The sequence below is a fragment of the Myotis brandtii genome, unplaced genomic scaffold, assembly GCF_000412655.1.
Source record: "Myotis brandtii unplaced genomic scaffold, ASM41265v1 scaffold833, whole genome shotgun sequence".
NCBI lineage: Eukaryota > Metazoa > Chordata > Mammalia > Chiroptera > Vespertilionidae > Myotis > Myotis brandtii.
Window position 1 is genome coordinate 641,808 of NW_005371384.1, and position 22,902 is coordinate 664,709.

A 22,902-nucleotide genomic window follows, 5' to 3' on the forward strand; every position below is an offset into this window, starting at 1 on the left:
CCCAAGCACATTCCTGTGTGTCAAGCTCACAGCCTTGTGTTCGCTTCCCTGTAACCAGACCACGCACATCTGCAGCGTGTTTCTGGCTCACAAAGAGCGGGCACTGTCGGACCTGGTCTGCATGACCCTCAGCACCGCCTAGCGATGTAAGTCAGAGAGGTGTTGGATCCCGCTCGGAGAGAGTGATGACGAGGAACCGCGCCCAGTTCTGTGTGTGGAGCTGCAGGGCTCGCCCAGGGCTCCGGCGAAGGAACCCGAGGGTGCTGCCACCTGTCTTAGCTCTCAGGGCGTTTCTTTGTTTATATTCTCCACCAGCGTTTGGCAAACTTCTCCCGTAAAGGGCCCGAGAGGAGGTGTTTAAGGCGTTGCTGGTGGTTAGGGTCCATGTCATAAATCCCCAGCGCTGCCTGGTGGCACGAATTCGGCCCCGGACAGTGAGCAGATGAGTGAACGGTACGGCTGTGTGCCCCTGACGCCGCTGTGCGCCTCTGTGCTCCCCTAATGGTGTCTGTGCACCCCCCAATGCCACCGGCGTGCCCCCCGATGCCGCCTGTGCGCTCCCGTCGCCGCCTGTGCGCCCCTAACACTGTCTGTAGAAACAGGCTACAGAGTGTACTTGGTATGTGGAGCACAGTCTGCCGACCCCTGTCTAAGGCCCCGCTGTGTTCTGGATGCGTGAGTCTGCCCTATGAGAAAGGAGGATGTGCTCTGGACCTGGAGCCAGAACGCACCTGCTACCTGCCGTCCAGCTCCTGGCAATCTGCCCGCCCCAGGCCCTGCGACAACCCAGTCCTCACGGCCTGTTGCCTGTTGCCTAGGAATGTTCCTAGTTGTCACCAACAAAGCCTCCCCCCCACACCCCCCGGTAATAATGTCTTGTAAAAAGACTCATAAATGACAAAAACACAAACAGGCTGGCCTCACAGAGCACGCTGCCCATTCCCAGGGGGCCTTGCTACCTGGCGGCCTCAGACAGGAAGCCGAGGCTGCGATGAAGAGCTGTCCTTTGTTGTAGGGGTGCCTATTTTTGTCCTGAAGGAGGAAGCATGGGGTGGGGCGGGGGGGCCACAAAGGCAGAGGGGCTCTCCCAGGTAAGCACGCCTCCTGGAGAGCTGAGGGCGAGTCTTGGGTCACAGGGATTAGAAAGAAGCCACTGGGAACCTTTCCCATTGAAAAGAAAGGAAAAGTCACTTCTCTTCCTCTTTCAAGGGTGTCAGCAGGGGTCTCTCCCTCTCCGTCTCTCTCTCCATTTCTAGTGCCTTCAAAACAAAAAGAAAAAAAAAGATATCCACTTTCTTGCTCCCGTTCATTAAGGAAATGACATTCTCCACTAACTTGCTGTACGTGACTGCAGTCGCCAAGAATGAGAACAGCTTTCTAGCGCCTCTTCCTCCTTCCACCGCAGACACGGAGGAGTCTGGCGGCCTGAATTCCAACCCCCACGCCCCGCTGATAAGCCGTGTGACTTGGGACGAGGTATCTGCTCCCAGTTCCCGCGTCTGTAAGATGTCAATGATAGCCATACCTGTGCCTCGCAGGGAGCTACGTGCATTCAGAGATGACGTGCAGACACGCGGCCCAGACAGGACTGGACTCGTGGGAACCCGAGGGAGAGGCCTGGGGTGCTGGGGCCAAGTCCCTCTGGGACAGGAGCCAGTCAGGGTGCACTCAGTCACCCAGTAGTTAACGGGCCCCTGTACGCGACCATGCAGAGCTGATTTCCAGGGGAGGATGCAGACCACAACATAAACAGAGCACCTGTGTGAGGGGTGCCACACAGAAGAACAGAGAGGGGTGGGGAGGGATGTTCAAGGCCTTTCTGAGAAGGTGACAGCTGACCAGAGCCTCGCTTTCTGTGAAAGGAGATGGTTGCAGCCTGCGCTCCACAGGGAAGGCGTGAGGATAAGCGAGATAAGAGAACGCGGTGACATTCGTCACAGTCCCCGGAGCGTGGATGTGATGCAGTGGTTGTTGGGTGCTCAGGAGGGGGCAGTGGGAAGTCCAGTCCCACTGGGAAGGCAGCGTCCAGTCCTCTGGGAAGCCAGCGGCCTCTGCACTTTAACTCAGTCCGTCACGGCTAAGCCCATGCCTGGCTCGCAGGAGGCTGCTCGAGCAACACTGGCAGACCCACTGCATGAGGTCGGACGGTGCCTTCCGAGGGACCAAGAAGGGACATGAAGCGGCACTTTGGGGAGGAGAGGGCCTTGGGGAACGAGGGCTTTTCACGTGACTTTCACGTGATGGACATATCCCAGCATCTCGGGGTATGTTAACAACCCCATGCCTGCGCGTTAGCTATCCTGGAAGTTTCCAGAAGACTTGGCAACAGAGCTGGCGTAGCCCTGGGGAACAATAAAGTCACTCCTTCCCATCGGGAAGGCTGGGAACCCGGCTACAGGCAGCTTCCATCCAGCGTCCACCAACCCGGTTTCCAAATGGCAACAGCGCCCCCTGCTGGAGAGAGAAGGCGGCTCCTGCATCGGCCCCCACTGTTAGTCCGCCAAGCGCTCTGTGGCAGAGGGGAGTCCTGGCCATCATTCTGGCCAGCAGTGATTTTCATTCTGAAAGCTTGTTGATCCCTCATCTTGTTATTATTTGGGGCCAAGCATGGGAACGGGTGCTTAACCCCACGTCTCACTGTCTCCTCCTCTGGCTGGTCTCCTGTCCTCTCTCTGGGTCCCGTGTGAAGACAGTGCCGGGGGCACCCTCTCATGAGGTCAGAAACCCCGAGTCGCCTTCCCTGCATCTTCTGGGCCCCTCCGTCGGGAGTGCCTTGGGCACATCCATGAGCCCAGAAATGCCACCTGACTCGGGATGTTTCTGCTCAGCGTGTGTGCCGGGCCCACCTCACACGGGACTCACACGTTACACATGACTAACCTGGGTCAGTCATCAGAGATCAGCGTCAGGGACCTGACAGGCCAGACTGAGCTCAGAGTTAACTGCAGGCAGACACAGAACTTAGTTTCAAAACTTCCTAACAGGAAGGCAGAAAGGGAAATAAGTGGGACTACGCAGTTCCTATTGTCAGGAAAAAAACAAAACAAGACATAATACTTGTCTGACAGAGAAGTCAGAAAAGTGATCTAAAGTCTCCTTTCCGAAAGCGTGGGCCAGACACAGGGCAGTTCAACAGCAAAGGCTCTCGGCTGGGGTTTTGTAAAGAGAAGCGCGCGGCGGGGAGGGAAGCAGTGTTTCCGCGGCCCCGAGGCCTGGGCCCCTGCGCGATGGGAACCCAGGAGCCACCGGCCAGAAACTGCTCCAGTTTCCAACCTCAGGGGAAGGGCCCGGGGTGGCGCCTAGGCCAGAGGTGCGGGGCTGCAAGGTGAGGACAGGACCTATTCAGACTCGATTTCCCACCTTCACAGTGAACTTCGTGGAGCATCCCCCGGCTTGGATTACGGAGCTCCATCGCCCCCTCCGCTCAGGTGGCCAGTGCCTGTCCGTCCCAGGGCAGAAGCCAACACGCTGTGACTCCCAAGGTCCACACTGGCGGGAGCTTCCCCTGCAGGCCCCGGCGAAGCCGTCTGGGTGGGGAATGCCACCAGCACCCCTCACTTGGTGGGCAAGCACCCTCCTTGTCTGTGAAGCTGATAGAGGCTTCACAGGTGTGCCCCCCTGGGCACTGCCACGTGGTTCCAGGGTCTCAGGAGTGAGTGTGGGGAGTCCTCCCACCAGGAATGTCAGGCCTCTGCACAGCCAAACAGGTGCTTCCCTACACCTCTGTGTGGCTGCCTCTTCTACTACCTCACCCGCTGCCTTGCTCGGGGCAGGAAGGGCCTGAGTGTTGCTTCGGGCCATTTTTGGGACAATTTACATGTCGAGCACCAGGCAAGGATACCTTTGGCGGCTGGGGACTAGGGACTTCCCACTCCCAATGCCAGACGGTGGAGCCTCTGGAGCGGCGCGCTGGTGCCCTGCTGCCACGTGGTCCCGGGGTCTCAGGAGTGAGTGTGGGGAGTCCTCCCACGAGGAATGTCAAGCCTCTGCACAGCCCAACAGGTGCTTCCCTACACCTCTGTGTGGCTGCCTCTAGCAGGATGACAAATGATGGGGGTTGGGAGGTCCCCATCATTGTCAACACGGTGGGACAGCCAGCCCCTTCCACCCCACGTGCAGTTCACAGGAGAGATACCAAAAATGCAGGAGGGGCCCCTAAAACCCCCCGGAGCTCCATCGCCCCCTCCGCTCAGGCGGCCAGTGCCTGTCCGTCCCAGGGCAGAAGTCAACACGCTGTGACTCCCAAGGCCCACACTGGCGGGAGCTTCCCCTGCAGGCCCCGGCGAAGCCGTCTGGGTGGGGAATGCCACCAGCACCCCTCACTGGGTGGGCAAGCACCTCCTTGTCTGTGAAGCTGATAGAGGCTTCACAGGTGTGCCCCCCTGGGCGCTGCCACGTGGTCCCGGGGTCTCAGGAGTGAGTGTGGGGAGTCCTCCCACGAGGAATGTCAAGCCTCTGCACAGCCCAACAGGTGCTTCCCTACACCTCTGTGTGGCTGCCTCTTCTACTACCTCACCCGCTGCCTTGCTCGGGGCAGGAAGGGCCTGAGTGTTGCTTCGGGCCATTTTTGGGACAATTTACATGTCGAGCACCAGGCAAGGATACCTTTGGCGGCTGGGGACTAGGGACTTCCCACTCCCAATGCCAGACGGTGGAGCCTCTGGAGCGGCGCGCTGGTGCCCTCTAGTGGGAGCTGATTGCGGTGCAGCCGACTGTCCTCATGGCCTCTGCACCAGGTGCACCGACCCTGGGCCACACTGGGAGCAGGATTACAAATGATGGGGGCTGGAAGGTTCGCATCATTGTCAACACGGCGGGACGGCCGACCCCTTCCACCCCACGTGCAGTTCACAGTAGAGATACCAAAAATGCAGGAGGGGCCCCTAAAACCCCATTCTAAGCCCAGTTGCTTGGGTTTTAGCTTCTACCCAGCCCTATGGCTTCACAGCCCGGAACCATGACTGATGTCCCCCCAGAAACCATGTCACCACGGGACAATTTACAAGTTGAGCACCGAGGCAAGGATACCTTTGACGGCTGGGGACTAGGGACTTCCCACTCCCAATGTCAGACGGTGGAGCCTCTGGAGCGGCGCGCTGGTGCCCTCTAGTGGGAGCTGATTGCGGTGCAGCCGACTGTCCTCATGGCCTCTGCACCAGGTGCACCGACCCTGGGCCACACTGGGAGCAGGATGACAAATGATGGGGGTTGGGAGGTCCCCATCATTGTCAACACGGTGGGACAGCCAGCCCCTTCCACCCCACGTGCAGTTCACAGGAGAGATACCAAAAATGCAGGAGGGGCCCCTAAAACCCCATTCTAAGCCCAGTTGCTTGGGTTTTAGCTTCTACCCAGCCCTATGGCTTCACAGCCCGGAACCATGACTGATGTCCCCCCAGAAACCATGTCACCACACTCAGAGCCTCCAGCTTCCCACCCGAGCCCGGAGCTCCTGGAAGCAGTGCTGGCTGGCCTCAGCGCACCAGAAGCTGCCGACGGGTCGTGGGCGCTAAAATCTAGCTGCTGGCTATCACCTCCCCCAGCTCACCTGACCTTCGCCCTCTGCTACCATTTATGAGGAAGCAGACCTTGGGGGTGTCACCATCAACATCAGCCCTTACTAACCAACCAGGTGCCGTTCCTGGGTGGAGAGCCATGCTGGGAAAATGGGGGCACCTGCTGTCCGCCCTGCTGCCGAGCCCCAGCGATGGGGGTCCCTGAGGGACAGCACTGTGCGACTCACCCCCGAGATGCACTGCCTGCTGTGGAAGTACAGCCGGGGGGACCATCTGGATAGGGGGTCCTTGGCTTTGGCTGGAGCGGGGGTTGGATGGGCACCCACGTGTCAGCATCTGAGCTCTGACGAGGCCCTCCCACTAGGACCACTCACGGTGACGTGGGCCCCATGTGTGACTCCCAGTGAGAGAGAAGCCAGAGCTCCCTGCAGATCAACAATAGGCATTAAGTCTGAGGGCCACGGGCCCTCCGCACACACATCCCAGTGGGACACTCTGGACGTGGAGGCAGTGCCCCTGCCCACACATGGTACATCCGGTGATGCTTTGTTGGAGGTAGGGGCCAGCAGGAGTGCCCAGGCCCAGGCCCAGCATCGGGACCTGGGAGAAGGGGAGTGTGTGAGGCGCTGCCCCTGTGCCTACCTGCCAGGCTGGGAGGACCTTCTCGATGTCATTCAGGTTGATCCCATCCCCATCTTCCAGCTTCCCTTTTCCACACCTGGAGCAGAAAAGACAAAGACGTTGAGAGGATGGCACCTGCCTGGATCCTGCCCCGCCTGGCAAACAGGAAGAGCGGGGCCCATCGGGTGACACCTGGTCCCGCCCTCCCTCCAGGCCTGCCGAACCAGCCTGCCCACCAAGAGGAAATGCCCTGGTGACCGATGCTTTGTTTTCATGTCCTCTGTGGCCAGGTGACCCTTCAGGCTGTCCCCCGCCCCCACTGGCTGCACAGGCCTTCATGGAGGACAAAGGACTCATGCAGATGGGATGCTGAGACCAGCCTGAGGGTGGGGCACAGAAGTACCATAAACTCCTTGCTGATAGACCCGCAAATCTGTCACAGCTCTGCAAAAGCCTAGCATCTTGAGACGAGGCCCTCCCACTAGGACCACTCACGGTGACGTGGGCCCCATGTGTGACTCCCAGTGAGAGAGAAGCCAGAGCTCCCTGCAGATCAACAATAGGCATTAATTAAGTCTGAGGGCCACTGGGCCCTCCGCACACACATCCCAGTGGGACACTCTGGACGTGGAGGCAGTGCCCCTGCCCACACATGGTACATCCGGTGATGCTTTGTTGGAGGTAGGGGCCAGCAGGAGTGCCCAGGCCCAGGCCCAGCATCGGGACCTGGGAGAAGGGGAGTGTGTGAGGCGCTGCCCCTGTGCCTACCTGCCAGGCTGGGAGGACCTTCTCGATGTCATTCAGGTTGATCCCATCCCCATCTTCCAGCTTCCCTTTTCCACACCTGGAGCAGAAAAGACAAAGACGTTGAGAGGATGGCACCTGCCTGGATCCTGCCCCGCCTGGCAAACAGGAAGAGCGGGGCCCATCGGGTGACACCTGGTCCTGCCCTCCCTCCAGGCCTGCAGAATCAGCCTGCCCGCCAGGAGGAAATGCCCTGGTGACCGATGCTTTGTCTTCATGTCCTCTGTGGCCAGGTGACCCTTCAGGCTGTCCCCCGCCCCCACTGGCTGCACAGGCCTTCATGGAGGACAAAGGACTCATGCAGATGGGATGCTGAGACCAGCCTGAGGGTGGGGCACAGAAGTACCATAAACTCCTTGCTGATAGACCCGCAAATCTGTCACAGCTCTGCAAAAGCCTAGCATCTTGACCAGCACACTAGAGAGAAATGAATGGAGAGAGAACAGCTTCCTCAAGGTCACACAGGCCCCAGTGGGGCTTCCTTCTTCCTTGGGCCTCACCTTGGGCCAGCCCACCAGCCCGCCGGCCCAGACGCCGACCCTTTGTCTTCATGTCCTCTGTGGCCAGGTGACCCTTCAGGCCAAAGACACACCCTGACTCACTGCCAAAGGTCCATGTCTCCTGCACATTGAAGGTGCAGACGCTGGCACCAGACTCCAGGGGTTGGAACCCCAGCCACTCCGCTTACTAACTGGGTGACCCTGTGCAAGTCACTTAACCTCTGTATCCGTTTCCTCGTTAGAAAAATTGGGATAATAATGTCTAACATGATAAGGTGAGCGGAGGATTAAATTAATGCATCGAAGTGCTTAGAACCTTGCCAGGCGCACGGGTACACACGCACTTAATATACCATATTTAACAGTAAATATATTCTCATGGTAAGTATAGGGGGCAGTTAGATAAAATGATAATAAAATAAATAAGGTAACTACATTGCTATTAGTAGTACTGCCTCTGCTTCTACTACGATTACTGTTGTCACTGTTATTGGGAAGAACAGCAGCATAGTGACCGAGGACATACATCGATTTTGGAGCCAGCCCAGCCTCATGCAAGTCACTCATTGGGGAAGGGTGTCTCCCAGCTTCCTCATCTGTCGAAGTGAAGAGAATAACAGCTCCTACTTCGCCAGGTGGCGGAGTTTACACGATACGAGGTAAGCACTGAGGACGGTACTCACCTGCCTGTGCGTGGTATTAGTTACTATTGTTATGCTATGGTTAGTGACCCAGGTGTGGCCAGGGCTGCCCAGGAGCTGGCGCCAGCGTTTTCTAGCTGCAGTTAATGCAACTCTAAGACTTCAGAGTAATTTGTTTAGTGGTTCGGTATTCGCCAAGCACCTCCTATGTCTTGGGCCCTGTCAGCCTCCCTTGGAGTCATGGGCAATGAACCCAACGCGGTCCTGCCCTCAGCCAGCTCACAGCTCTTAGGAAACAAGTCCTAACCTCAGCGGACAGGGTGGTACGCCTGAGCACCAGTAGGGGCAGCATGAGATCCTATGGCCAGAGGGGCCCGGAGCCCTGAGGAAGAGAAACCGGGTGGCTGCAGAAATGAGCCAAGGCCTGGGAGGAAGAGAGCACGGGATGTGACCCATCCCGCATTTCACAAGTGCCTCTGTGGGGGCTCGGGCGTGGGCTGGCCCGAGGTAAGCAGTGCACAGGCTGGGCCCTCAGCCACAGCAGTGTTCGGTCAGGGGTAAGAGAGGGCGCGACAGGAACCCAGAAGAGCAGGGTCTACAACAGTCTGAGCAGAGGGAGGGAGATGGGCCGGGAGCTGGCCAAGCAGAGAATCTGGGAGAATGTCCCGGGCAGAGGGCAGCAGGGAGGGCAAAGGTCCGGAGCTAAATGCAGCACGATGCCGGCAGGACATCAGCGTTCATGGGCTGGAGTAGGGGGAGAGGGTGCCAGGGGTGGGTAACAGATGATCAGGAGGACCAGGCTGGAAGGTTACGGGGTCTGGCAGGCGAAGCTGGGGCAGGAAGGGTGAAGGAGAGAAAAGAGGAGGTTCTTGCCTTTCAGCCCCCCACCCTGGCCTTGGGATGTGCTGGGCTGCAGATGAGGTGAAGAAAGGTCTAGACACAGCCTGGCTAGTGTGGCTCAATGGTTGAGCATTGACCTATGAATCAGAAGGCCACGGTTCAATTCCTGGTCAGGACACATGCACTGGTTGTGCGCTCAGCCCCCAGTAGGGGCCATGTAGGAGGCAGCCAATCAATGATTCTCCCTCATCACTGATGTTCCTATCACTCTCCCTCACTCCCTTCCTCTCTGAAATCAAGAAAGGTCTAGAAACAGCCAACCGCCTTTTCACCAACACATCTGCCTGGTAGAGACAAGCTGGCCTGTGAAGCTACCAACGGCCTGTCGTCATCTCTGTTTCATCTGTGCCAGGGCAGGGGGGAAGGAGGGGCCTGCGGACTGGGCCGACTAGAATGGCTGACACCGGCTCCTCTAAGTCACGTGTGTGTACCTCCCCTCTGGCGCCAGCACATGCAGGCCCCAGCCTAGCACAGCACAGGCCTGGCCTTCCATTCTCCCGTCACGGCCCCAGGTGGCGTGTGTGTGGGGGGGGCGGGGGGAGCTGTGTTCCCCTGGCCCTAGACCCACCCTGTCCGGGGCTCACACCCCTGGATGACTGCAGGCTCGAGGGCAGAAGGCTGATGTAGACCAGCTGACTCACTGTTGCCAACAGGGTTTCCAAGGCAACAGCTGTTTCCAATTTCTGTCCCTCCGTGGATACCTGGGAAGCCTTGGCAACAACGTGGTGCCCTGCTCCCGAGATGCTGCAGTGGCCGGGCACGTGGCGTCTGCCCCAGTGCGGCAGGGCTCTAAGGGGACACAGCCCTGGCCCAGCCACAGGGGGTCTCAGGAAGTTGCATACGACTCCCTGGGAGCAGGATGAGACAGACTTTGGCCAGAACTAGTGACTATGGGAGCCCCGGCCGACTGTCAGCAAATCCTAGAGGCTCCCATGAGTAGGTGAGCCTGGCCTGCAGCTGGTGAGGGGCTGTTGCTGGTCCCTCTGGCTGCAGAGGGGACATGGTGCTCAGCTCCGGGAACTTCTCCTCCCCCGAGTCATCTGTGGCCACTGCCAACCAGTGTTTTGTTCTGTTCATTTGTGGGAACTGGTGCAGACCCTCCGAGAGCCTGACTATGACACACGTTCCCCATCAGACACCTTCTGTTCTCTGGGCCTCAGTTTCCCCTCTGGTTTCACCATCCACTTGCTCCCAGGGGACAGGGGAGAGATGGGAGCTTCCCAGGGATATGCTGTGTCTCTCTCCCGAAGCCATTCCCAGACAGCTCATCCTCCCTCAGTCATGAATAGGTGCATGTTTCCTTTTCAAACAGTCCTGCTGGGCAGGGGGCTGTGTTTTATGCAGAGAGAGAGAGAGAGAGAGAGAGAGAGAGAGAGAGATCCTCACAGTACCCAGCACCATGCGGGCACCTAGGGGGCCTAGCAACTGGGCTTCAGAAATGCAACATGCCGTTCCCATGGCGCACCCCACGCTCAACCTCGCCCACAACAAGGCAGATGGGAGCGTCACCTCCGCTGCAAACCCGCTCCAGAACGTGGGAAGGTCAGCTTTCCTAAACCCAGCCGTGTGGGCTCAGCCCTGCTCAGCAGCAGCGCAGGAGGAAAGGGGCAGCGGCTGCGGAGTGAGGGGCTGAGCGTGCAGTGAGCAGCAGACAGCGTGAGGCAGGGCCGGGGGAGCCTTGGGCCGGGCCTCTGCTTTGCTCTACCGCCTCTAACAGGGTGCTCCATGCTCAAGGCCATCTTCCCTCTCTACCCCCCCAAAAAACAACCCCAAAAGTTCTGATGGAATCCACACAAACAGGACAATGAAAAGAAAGGGCATGGTGAGAGGCTCCGTCCCCTGGGAGAGGCTGACATGTGTGACATACTTCTCCCTAGAAATATGCACGTGCATGCGATTTTGCATAAAGTTTTGAGGGGGGAAGCCAATTCAGGGTTACACTGGACGGCATCAGAGGCCTTAAATCACGGCTCTGCCACTTGGGCGAGCGACTGGGTGAGGTCCAGCCTCTCTGAGCTGCGTCCCTCTCATCTCTGAAAGGAGGATGAGCACACCCTGCCAGGTTGCTGCTCATTCCACTGTGGTGAGACCAGTTGCCAAGAGAAGGGGTGGGTGGGACAGAAAGTGGCAGCAGGCGGCCAGGTGAGAGCAGGAAACTTATGTTCAGACCTAACGCGACAGGGAGACAGGAGCGGGCAGAGAAGGCTCGGAAGGAAAAAGAAAAGCCACGAGTATAACTTAAAAAAGAAAATTACAAATGTTCACGAGGATGTGGAGAAATCAGAACCCTTGTATGTTGCGGGTGGGAAGGTGAAATATCCAGCACTTGTGGAAAAACACTGGCAGTTCCTCAAAAAGTTAAAACCTGAATTACCACGGGTGATGTTGTAACTCTATAATAATAAAAGCATAATGTGCTCATTAGACTGACGTCCTTCCTTCTGGACCTTCCGGGGCTGCGAGGGAAGCCGGTGCCGGCAGCCAGGGGAAGGCCTACTCTTGCACGAATTTCGTGCATGGGGCCTCTACTTTATAATAAGAGATATTTGCTCTTCCTCCCCAGTCCTGGCACAGAGCTCCCCAAATCCTGGGGGTTCCTAAAGGATGGAGGGATTTTGTTGTGTTAATGAGGCAACTGTAGAAAGTCCCTAGGCAACCTCTCTATAATAATAAAAGCATAATGTGCTCATTAGACTGACGTCCTTCCGGACAACCTTCTGGATGAAGCCAGGGCAGCGAGGGAAGCCGGTGCCGGCAGCCAGGGGAAGGCCTACTCTTGCACGAATTTCGTGCATGGGGCCTCAAGTTGATAATAGGAGATATTTGCTCTTCCTCCCCAATCCTGGCACAGAGCTCCCCAAATCCTGGGGGTTCCTAAAGGATGGAGGGATTTTGTTGTGTTAATGAGGCAACTGTAGAAAGTCCCTAGGCAACCTGAGGATGGGGCTGGTTGCCAGGGGAACCAACCCAGAGAAGGAGGGTTAGAACTTCCAGTCCCATCCCCTGACCTCTGGGGAGGGGAGAGGGCATAAGGTTGAATTAATCGCCAGTGGCCAATGATTTAATCAATCATGACTATGTGATGAAGCCATAAAAACCTGTCTTCTTGGGGAAGACAACAGTGATGCACGAAATAAGTAGAGGGTGAGACATCCCAGTGAAAAAGCAAAGTTGATAATAGGAGATATTTGCTCTTCCTCCCCAATCCTGGCACAGAGCTCCCCAAATCCTGGGGGGTTCCTGGAGGGATTCTGTTGTGTTAATGAGGCAACTGTAGAAAGTCCCTAGGCAACCTGAGGATGGGGAGAAGGAGTGTTAGAACTTCTAGTCCCATCCCCTGACCTCTGGGAGGGGAGAGGGCATAAGATCGAATTAATTGCCAGCAGCCAATGATTTAATCAATCATGACTATGTAATGAAGCCATAAAAACCCAAGAAGACAGGGCTCTTTAAAAGGGGAAGGCAACAGTGATGCATGAAATAAGTAGAGGGTGAGACATCCCAGTGAAAAAGCATCCACTACACCAGTGGTTCTCAAAGTGGGGTCCCAGGACCAGCAGCAGCCCTGGGAATCTGTTAGAAACGCACACGCTCACACCCCACCCCAGACCTCCAGACTCGGCGGGTGGATGCAGGGATCTGTGTTTTAACAAGCCCCCGGGTGGTTCTGGTCAAGTGTGAGACCCACTGCACTAGGCTACTGACATGCAGGGTCAGGAAGGGAGCGGGCAGTGTGGCTGGAGGGGCCTGGGCAGTGTGGCTGAGAGATGCAGGAGGCCAGGGAGCCTGCAGGGCTGAGGCCAGGACTCATCTGTGTGTCCCTCAAGCAGCAGGACCGCCTTCCTGTCCAGGGAGAGGCCCCTCTCAGCTCTGGTGTAGCCACAGCTGTTTTCTCCCCACCCTCCCCCTCTGTAAGAGCCCCCTCCACACCCCGGCCGCTGCCCCTTACCCTTCACGGTCGATGTGTGCCAGGGGCTGCTTGGGCGTGTGTCGGAGTCTCCTGTGGAACTGGGTGAAGTCCAGCTTTTCAGGCTGCAGGTCCCAGGTGGCACCACTAGAGGGCGAGGGAGGGCAAGAAATGAGAGGCGAGCGGGAGGAGACAAGCCCAGCCAAGGAATGGAGCCAAATGGAGCCTGTGGTGTCAGCTCTGGGGACTGCCCAGCCGGGTGGGTGTGTCTGGAACCTGCTCAGAGCCAGACAGAGCAGAGCGAAAGGGCCAGGCCACCCATGGCCTGAGGGGTAGACACCAGGGCAGGAGCCCATGAGCAGCCCGTGAACCCTGGCCAACACCTGTTCTTCCAACCTGGTCCATCAGGAACCTTCTAGATCAGTGGTTCTCAACCTTCTGGCCCTTTGAATACAGTTCCTCATGTTGTGACCCAACCATAAAATTATTTTCGTTGCTACTTCATAACTGTAATGTTGCTACTGTTATGAATCGTCATGTAAATATCTGATATGCAGGATGGTCTTAGGCGACCCCTGTGAAAGGGTCGTTGGACCGCCAAAGGGGTCGAGACCCACAGGTTGAGAACTGCTGAACTAGAGTCTGAGCCACTGAAAACCCCTCCTTCCTCAGATATCCCCGCTGCCAGCCCCACCAGCTGTGACCTCAGGGGGGAGGGCAGAGGGGGGAGGTTCCCAGCCACAGCTCTCTGTCCTGACCCACCCCAGGCTGCCTGACACCCGGAGCCATCTCCTCTGCTCCTCTCCAGTCCTCCCTCTGCTCCCTCCTCCCTCCTCTTTCTTTTTCCCTTGGATACTCTCTCCTTCTCCTTCCCTCGGTCTCCGTCTCTCCTCTCCTAACCTCCTTCCTCTTCAGCCGCATGCTGTAAGCTATCTCACACCCTCTGGTTCTCCTGCTTCTTCATCAGTGAACTCTCAACATTTCCCCAAAGGCCCCACGGGGCATCAGGACACGTAAGCTGGGGGCCCAGCCAGAGCCACACACCACACAGAGGACGGGAGCTCACCTGAAGGAGTCGAAGGTGTTGGCGGCCCAGATGTCTGTGCCCAGCATGTCCAGAGAGTTATCTTTGCTGCCGTTCTAGGAGGGGGGCAGGGGGGAAAGGAAGGGGCAGCATTATTTGCTTGGCTGGGACACTGAGAGCAAGAGGGGGCTGCAGCGGTCTCCCTGCCCCCTCGGCTGGTCATCCTGGGCAGCTGGGAGGACTCGGGTGGACGCCTAGCCTCCGCCCAGGCCCGGCCGTCGCCTGGATGGTGTGTGCTGGAGCTGTGCCATCAGGTACAGAAACGGCTCGGGTCTCGCTGTTGCCCCAGCCCATGGCTCTCTCCTCCAAGCCTCCACATGGACGAGCTGCCCCAGGCACACTGGAGGGTCCCCGTGGGGGTCAACTTCGGACTCCCTGAAATCAGGCAGTGCTGAACAGCCCCCACTGACGAAGGCTATGCCAGCAACTGGATTTCTGTCACCCAGCGCCCGTCTCCACACTCAGACAGTTCTTGCGAGGCCCAGCCACAGATGGAAAACACTCTACTCGTTCCAGCTTCTGTGATATGGCTTCCCTGCCCTCCCTGCCTCCACGCCTCTTGCCATCCCTCGCTCGTTAGCCCTGCTGTCTGCTATCCATCCTCTCACTCTTTAAAGGCAAAACCTCCACCTCTGCTAATGCTGAATGTGCACATGCCTTGCGACCCAGGCCTGTGCTCCCAGGTGTGAACACGCCCGAAATGTGGGCGGACATTCACCAACAGCAGGCAGCACAGAGGAAATCCCCGAGCGCCCACCCGCTGACCACACAGATCCGTCGTGGTGTGTTCACACACTGGACTATCACACAGCAGTGAGGATCAACAAATTAAAACAGCACAGCACGGCATCAATAAAGCCCACGTGGAGTGAAACCAAGGAACCCATGGTTCATCCATGGCCCCAAGTAAATTTTAAGCTGCTCGACTGCCACCTTCTCTTCTGGTGCCCCCAGTGGCCCGGCGAGGCACACAGTACGTCCACCTCAGATGCCTGCCGACCGATGGAACAGATCCTACCCTGTAAGTGGAGCAGGCGCCGGCCAGCTGCCTGTGTGTCTGAAAGACTGACTCACAGGTTAGGATGTCAAGGGCAATTTTCTGTCCGAGGGCTTCAGGTCCAATCAAAGCCCTTGAAACTGGAGAAGTGCCTGGAGAGTCCCCCTCCTTGAGTTCTGGACATCAACCCTCAAAGTCTACAGCCCCCGACACACATGCACACGCACACCCACACACCACCTGTTCCCCAAACCCTTGTAGTGCCCAGAAAAAATTTTAAAAAAGCCAGAGGGACAGGAGCCTGGGGACAGATGGACCCACACACAGGCGGACTGCAACCTGATTTCTGGAACTCAGCAGGAGCCAGATCCACCTCACCCTCCAAACCACCCCGAGCCCGCTCCCACCGAGGACCCACACAGAGGAGAGGACAAGCTGAGGAGAGAAGGTGCCCAGGGCCTGCTTGCTCCCAGACCCCCCGCCTCCTCGAGCCTTCTGTTTGTGGCTGCAGAGGCCTCACTTCCTCCTGAGCGCACAGGTGACGCTGTGTCCGTGTGCGGCTCGCACGCAGGCCCGCCTGTGAAGGGCTCTAAGGCCATACACGGCTGCCGAAGCCATGGGGCTACATTCCTCTTTGGGCCACTGTGGCCTTCCTGGACTCAGAGGAAAAAGCAAGTTTCTTTCTACCCCCTCCCCCAGGCTTCTGTTACGATCCAGCTAAAGACCCTTCGTTCCTTATTCTGCACTTTCCTCGATGCTCGTGCCCCACGAACCCACAGCATGTACAGCACATACCCCGGTGGCACCCTTCCTGACTGCTCCGATGCAGAGCTCCCCACTGGTGTTCTAGCAACACCGATCCGCTGGCCCTCAAGAGTCAGGGTGCATCCGAGTCACCAGGGGAGGGGAGTGCTGATGGTTTAAATTGTGTGCAGCTGGAGTGGTCCATGGACCATGCTTTTGGAAACATTGGATGTTAAAAAGAGTTTCACGGGGAGAAAAAAGTTAAAAAAAAAAAAAAGGCTCCCTGGTCAAATGTTTGGGACACAATGAGATCATGAAATAAATTATTAGTCACCAGGGGAGGGGAGTGCTGATGGTTTAAATTGTGTGCAGCTGGAGTGGTCCATGGACCATGCTTTTGGAAACACTGGATGTTAAAAAGAGTTTCACGGGGAGAAAAAAGGTAAAAAAAGGCTCCCTGGTCGAATGTTTGGGACACAATGAGATCATGAAATAAATTATTTAATTGCAGAACTTCTCAGTGCCTTTATTGGCTTTACATGGATGCTGACTCTTCAAATGGGGGGCAGTACAGTGTGCAGTATTTCCCAAACTCTTTTGGCCAGAAATCTACCCTGCCCTTCCTCTTTACAGTATTTCACAGAGCACTTTGCAGGACTAGGGTTCCATGGAACCCTGCTTAGGAAACAGTCATCTAATGCTCTCTCTGTTAGCTCTCTTCTCCAGTTAGTCTGCCATCTTGTCAAAGGTAGAAACCCTGGCTTGGGCCTAGCTGGCGTGGCTCAGTGGTTGGGTGTTGACCTGTGAACCAGGAGGTCACAGTTCGATTCCCGGTTGGGACACATGAGTGGGTTGTGGGCTTGATCCCCAGTGTGGGGCGTGTAAGAGGCAGCCGATCAATGATTCTCTCTCATCATTCATGTTTCTGTTTCTCTCCCTCTGCCTTTCTCTCTGAAATCAATAATATATATAATCAATATATATATGTGTGTGTGTGTGTGTGTGTGTGTGTGTGTGTGTGTGTATATATATATATAATTTTTTTCTTAAAGCTGTGGTATGCCCTGGCCAATGAGGCTCAGTTGAATAGAGCATCATCCCGTACACCAAAAAGTGGCGAGTTTGATTCCTAGTCAGGGCACATACCCAGGTTGCAGGTTTGATCCTTTCGCTTTTTTTATTGTATCTCCCTGCCCACTCCCCTCCCCCAAACCCATCCTAACCTTGGGACCCAGCATCATCCATGACCTATTACTTATCAAGGACTCAGAGGCCAGGCACTGAGAACTCTCCATAAAGCCCCCTGGCTTCTTCAAGAACACTCTCCAGGCTGCAGTTCCCAGGCTGGCCTGTGAGCACAGCTTGTCTCCGAGCCCCCCCCACCCGGCTCCGCGGGCCCCCCGCCCTGCTCCCCAGGTTGCTGCAATGCCAAGGCTTCGAGAAGCCCATCAAAAACAAGCACCCTTTTCAGGGGATCGTTGTCAGCACTTAATCGCGGCTGCACACTTCACAACGGCCCGTTACTGGCAATTAGGGGCCCCATGCCAGGGCGAAGCATGCTGCTCTCAGCGCCACCACAGAGGGCTAATGAGCACTTTAAACAGTGTCGAAGGAGAAATGGAAGCGGCCTGCCCACGGGCTGGGACACTGAAGCTGCCCCCGAGAGGCCCCCTGGGAGCACAGCTACCCCAGCTCAGGGGAAGACAGACCCCAGGTGATGACAACAGCAGACGAGGCAGCACTCACGGAGGCCAGGCACCATGGAGCACTTTACCGCTGTTACAGCCCTAGGAAGCCGGTGTGGTCACCCCCATTTCCCTGAGGAGGGAACGGAGGCCCGGAGAACTTGTCCGTGTTCACAGAGCAAGTCCCAGAGAGGCCCTGCGTTTATGCTCTTAGCCACTGCAGTGTGCAATCATTCAGATAAATCCCGACCCCACTGCACATTTCCACAATGCAGTCACACACCCACCCCCACAACTGTGTGGGTCCTCGAGTCTGTCTCTGTCGTGTTTGGGAAGGCAGTGCTGGTGGAGAGGGTACATCTGCTGTCGTGAAGTTAGGAGGGAACATGGGGTGTGAGCTGTCTGAGTGAATGAAACAAGGTGGGAGTCAATCCCTGTACAGCAGAAATACATGCTAAGTCAGGTGTAGCGGAGGGAAAAGAACCCTCTTCCATGCTGCTTTCTTTTCTTTATTAACACAACTAAGAATGACTTTTGTTTGTGCGTGTGTGTGTGTGTGTGTGTGTGTGCACGCACGTGCACATGCGTTGACAGTTCTAGTCTGCAAGGGTTTAGAAACTAGATAGAACCTGGCCAAAATAGATACTTCCTAGGGCTGGGTCTAAAGCTGCTCTCAGACTGTAAGGGTGACTTGGATTTGCTTCAGCAAAAAGGAAATAAGAAGCCAAGTACAGAGGGAGGTGGGGAAGGGCAGGACTCAAGGAGAAACAGTTGTGTCGTGTGCATATGCATGTGTGTGCATGTGTGTGTGCGTGTGCGTGCGTGTGCGTGTGTGTGTGTGTGTGTGTGTGTCAATTCAGCACCAAGGACAGCACCCACATGCAAGTGGGAAAGCCTATGATGGGCCCCCAACAATTTAACCCCCTTACAGTAGGAGGGCCCCTGAGACGGGAGCATGGCAGAGCAGAATCAGCAGAGAGGACCTCCTGAGAGGCGCCAGCGCTGAGTTCAGGAGCAGGAAGGCCATTTCTATCACTCTGGAACTTCTGTGTCTCTCTGTCCATTCTGTCTCTTCCCTCTCTATCCTCACGGTCTTTGAATTAAGACCCAAAAAGACCAGGGAGAGGTGGGAGATAATGACGAAAGCCTATGGCCAAATATATCTCCTCTAAGACAAGGTCACTTCCAGAATACTGACACTGATACAGTCAAGATGCAGAACATGCCCAGCCGGAGTGGCTCAGTGGTTGAGAGTCAACCTATGAACCGGGAGGTCACAGTTTCATGACCACATGCCTGAATTTCAGGCTCAATCCTCAGTGGGGGTGGTGTGGGAGGCAGCCGATCAATGATTCTCTCTCATCATTCCCTCTCCCTTCCTCTCTGAAATCAATAAAAATATTTTTTAAAAAAGGTGCAAAACATTTCCACCAGCATAAGAATCCCCCTGGCTGCCCTTTTATACCCACACCTACTTTCTTGGCTCCCCTCCTTCCCTAGCCTTCGCAACGGCTAACCGGTCCCCACTTGAACAATGTTCCATAAATGGAATCAGAGAGTATGTAACTTTGGGAACTGGCTTTTGTCTTTTTGTGTTTCACCAGCACCATTCCCTGAGGGTTGTGAGTGGCAGGAGCTGGCTCCTCTCTTGCTGAGTGCCACAGCTTGTCCCACAGTCACGTGGCTGAAGGACATGTGGGCTGTTTCCAGTTTGGGCTATTATCACTAAAGCTGCTATAAACATTTGAGTACAGGTTTCTGTGTGAACATAAGTTTTCATTCCTCGGGGATAAACAGCCAGGAATGCGATGGCTGGATCAGATGGTTCTTGCATGTTGAGTTTTTGAAGAATCTACCCAACTGTTTTCCACAACGGCGGTACATCTCCCCCAGCGTGTATGAGTGACCCAGCAGTGTATGACGGGGCACACGCTGCACCCTCACCAGCGCCTGGCGTTGTTCATTACGGATGATCCGATAGGTGTGGGCTGATGTTCCCTCGTGGCTAATGGTGTTGAACATCTTTTTGCATGTGCTTACTTGCCATCTGTATATCCTTTTCGGTGAAATATGTGTCTTCGTGTATTTTGTCCATTTTTAAATTGGGTTGTTTTTAATGTGGATTTGAGAGTTCTTTATATATTCTAGATACAAGTCCGACTTCACATCAGTGTTGACATCTATGGATTATCCCCTCTTCATTCAGTAAGAAATCTTCCCAGTTCTTGGTAGGGCAGGTGACTTTTGACTGCACTCAGGGCACTTCCGTGATCCGTTATGAGATTCTGAATCTCGTTTAAATCTGTTTTAACTGGCTTTTGGGCCACCACCCTGGCAGGGGAAAGGGGTCACGGCCACAGTATAACCAGTCCAAGGGTGGCTCTGTCGTTACAGCTGGTGGAGGCGAAGTTACAGGTCCTCATATGGTCTCCAATGACCCTGCCATGGAGGTGGCCTTCTTACCACTGGACAACAGAAGTCCCAGTTCTCCATTAGGCCTCCTCTGACACATCCCAGCAGGGAGGGGAGGGTGCCTCACTACTGCCGGGTGGGGTGCAAGTCCAGCTCCCCTACCTGGTCTCCGATAATACCATGGGGAGCGTAAGGGCCCTTTCACAAGCCAGCAGGGAGGCAAGCTGCATCTTCCTACTTGGCTTTCTCTGACACCACCCCAATGGGGGAGGTTGAGGCACCTGTCACAGCCGGGCGAGGGTGGACGTCCAGGCTCCCACTGGGTCTTTGCTGGCGTGGAGTGGGAGGGGCCACAGTGTTTTCTGTGCTGTTTGGCTGGAGTAGAGCAGCTACTGTGTAAGTTTTCTATCCTGCTAGGTACCTGCCATCTCCTGGGTCAGAGTCAATGTTGGCACCGAGGGTTTACCCAGCCTGCAGGCTGGCATAGGATTCAGAGTGGGTGGGGGAACAGCAGAGAAATCTGGAAAATCCAGACCTCCTGTTGCTCTTGGCAGCTATTTGGATCCAGTGGCTATTTCATGGAGACAGAGAACGTAAACAATGGAATACATTGCAGAGAGGCTCGGAGGTCTGTGCAGCCCAATGCCTCATTTCCCAGAAGAGACACTGGGCGGCGTGCCACACCCGGGTCGGCCTCTGTTCTCCTGACCTTTGGGACACTCTCTGGTGCCTCGCTTTGCTGCCGGGCATCGTGATGGAACAGGGAAGTGCCTTCTCTCACGCTCCTGGGAGTGTGGGATCACAGGCTGCCGCCAGCACTCGGAGACACCATTTCTGACACGCCCCCACCTTTCCCAGGCTCCGCAGGGACCCGCCTGATAAGGAGGTGTGCTCATTGGGCTCCCAGCACCGTTTCATCACCTTGCTCGGCAGCCAACACGGCCAGCCAAGCCCTTCAGTCAGGAAGTCCTTCCAAGGTCTAATCATAGGCTCTGTGTGAACATTCATTTTCTTTCCTTGGCTCCTCCGTGCAGACGGAGAAGAGCTGCTCCCTCCTGACCCCACACGACCTTCGTACGCCTGCAGCTTTCTTCCCTGAATGCTCAACCCCAGGCCGGGACCCTGAAATGTTTTCTCATGATTTCCTCTAAATCATCTTCATGCAGCCCTAGCTGGTTTGGATCAGTGGATAGAGCATCAGCCCGTGGACTGAAGGGTCCTGGGTTCAATTCCAGTCAAGGGCATGCACCTCGGTTGCAGGCTCGACCCCCCTGGCTGTGGTTGTGGCACGTGTGGGAGGCAACCAATCAATGTATCTCTCTCACGTCGATGTTTCTCTCTCTCTGTCTCTCCCCTTCCCTTCCACTCTCTCTTAAAAAAAAAAAAATCAATGGAAAAAATGCCCTCAGGTGAGGATTAACAACAACAAAAAATAATACATCATCTCCATGCATTTCCCCCAATATGATGGCAAGGTGCAAACTGTATGTATTCCTCCTGAGGTGATGGACAAGTTCTCATGGGAAGAGGCTACCAGGATGCCAAGAGTCCTCAATACAGCTGGATCCCAATTGCTGCAGCTGGACAGGCCTTCTTGGGACTATGTGTGGCCCAGTTTTTGATCTGAGCCTCCTTCCTCCCATCTTGTGGGACTCGGCCTACTCTAGGCTGCTCCCGCTTTGTGCCTCGAAAAGGCTGCAGAGGAGGCAAAGGGATTTTGTTCATTTGTTTTGTTTTATATTAGTTGAAATAAAATAAGTAAGCCCAGGGCATGACTAATCCCTGGACGGGGCTTGCACCTGGGCCCCACCATGGTCTGTGACCCACTACACAGAGCTTTCTGGGCAGAATGCAGCACCTTAGCATCCTCTGGCCACCACCTTTCCTGGGCACATGGGGCCAAGGTAGGGAGTCAGGGGCAGTGCCAGAGCAGCCCGCCACTCCGGTCTCAATTTAGCCTGTTTCCTCTGGAACTAATTCTCCCCCATGGGCAACTGTGGGGAAGTAGAACTGCCCTGTCATCCCAGTGACCTCAGAAAGCTCAGCAAGGTCGCTGTGGCCAGAGGCATAGGGCCCACTAGGGGCTGGCTGCATGGACTAGATCTGGACCAACGCTGGCATCATTATGAGCACCGACTGTGTGCAAGGCCCTAAGCCAGGGGAGTCAGGGAAGCAGAGCCAGCCCTAGCTCCCATCTTTGGGTTGACCAGCTGGCTGAGGGCACAGGCAGATGCACATGGAACAGCCTGATCACATCATGAATCTGCCTGGATGGGAGGCCAGTGGGTGTGCTTGTGGGGCGGGCAGCTGTCCCTGAGAGCTGGTCCTGTGCTCTGACATCTGGTGGACCGGGTTGAAGGGGGCCCTGAATCATGGATGGGCCAGCAGCATCCCATCGGAGCTGCACTCAGCAAACGACCTCTTCAATGGGCAGCTGTGGTTCTCCCCTCCATCAGGGAGCCGCTCCGTGTGGGCAGGGGCAGCTGGTGAAACAGAAACCCTCACCAGCTATGATTCCTCCACCAGAGGCCCAGGGTGGTGCTCCCACTGGAACGTGAGCCCTCGTGGACCACGGGGGCAAAGGCAGCCCCCTAGATAGCACCGAATGAGAAGCAAGGAACTTGTCCTGACACTACTGGGCTCCACTGCCAACCCCGAGCACCCACCCAGGTTGTACTGAGAGAGAAAGAAGCTTCCCCCTGGTTTACATCACTCTGTTGTTGGTACCCTAATTAACTGAGTCACTCGTGTATCAATATCAGGCCTTTCATCACTGAACCGAAGTCCTCCTGACCTCAGGAGACCCCATTCCAATCCAGCTGCTGCCTCTCGTGCAGCGTGGTGTGTAGCACACGGGTCCCAACCACAGCCTTCCACCCAGGGGTCCGACTCAGGCCCCTCCTCTGCTCCGCCTGCCCAGGCTTCCAAACCCTGGGACGCCTGAGGTCTGGGCCGCCTTTGGAAACTTGCATCTCCTGCCCGGCACTGGGCACCCTTTCACACATCATTTTGTCCTTCTAAATGGCAGGGCTCCTGAAGGCAGGGCCATGCTTCAGGCCCACCAGGGCTTAGCACCAGGCCCCTGCACTCC

General features: G+C 56.1%; 1 protein-coding gene across 1 annotated transcript in view; it reads right to left on the reverse strand.

The window, feature by feature from the left end:
* CTIF (CBP80/20-dependent translation initiation factor) overlaps positions 1-22,902 on the reverse strand; it is a 257,814-nt gene that overhangs the window by 150,068 nt on the left and 84,844 nt on the right. The window contains exons 4-6 of the mRNA XM_005884497.2: positions 13,956-14,029; positions 12,932-13,036; positions 6,906-6,981 (exon numbers count right to left, since the gene is read on the reverse strand). Of these exons, the coding sequence (XP_005884559.1) occupies positions 6,906-6,981; positions 12,932-13,036; positions 13,956-14,029 (255 nt within the window). The remainder of the gene's footprint in view (positions 1-6,905; positions 6,982-12,931; positions 13,037-13,955; positions 14,030-22,902) is intronic.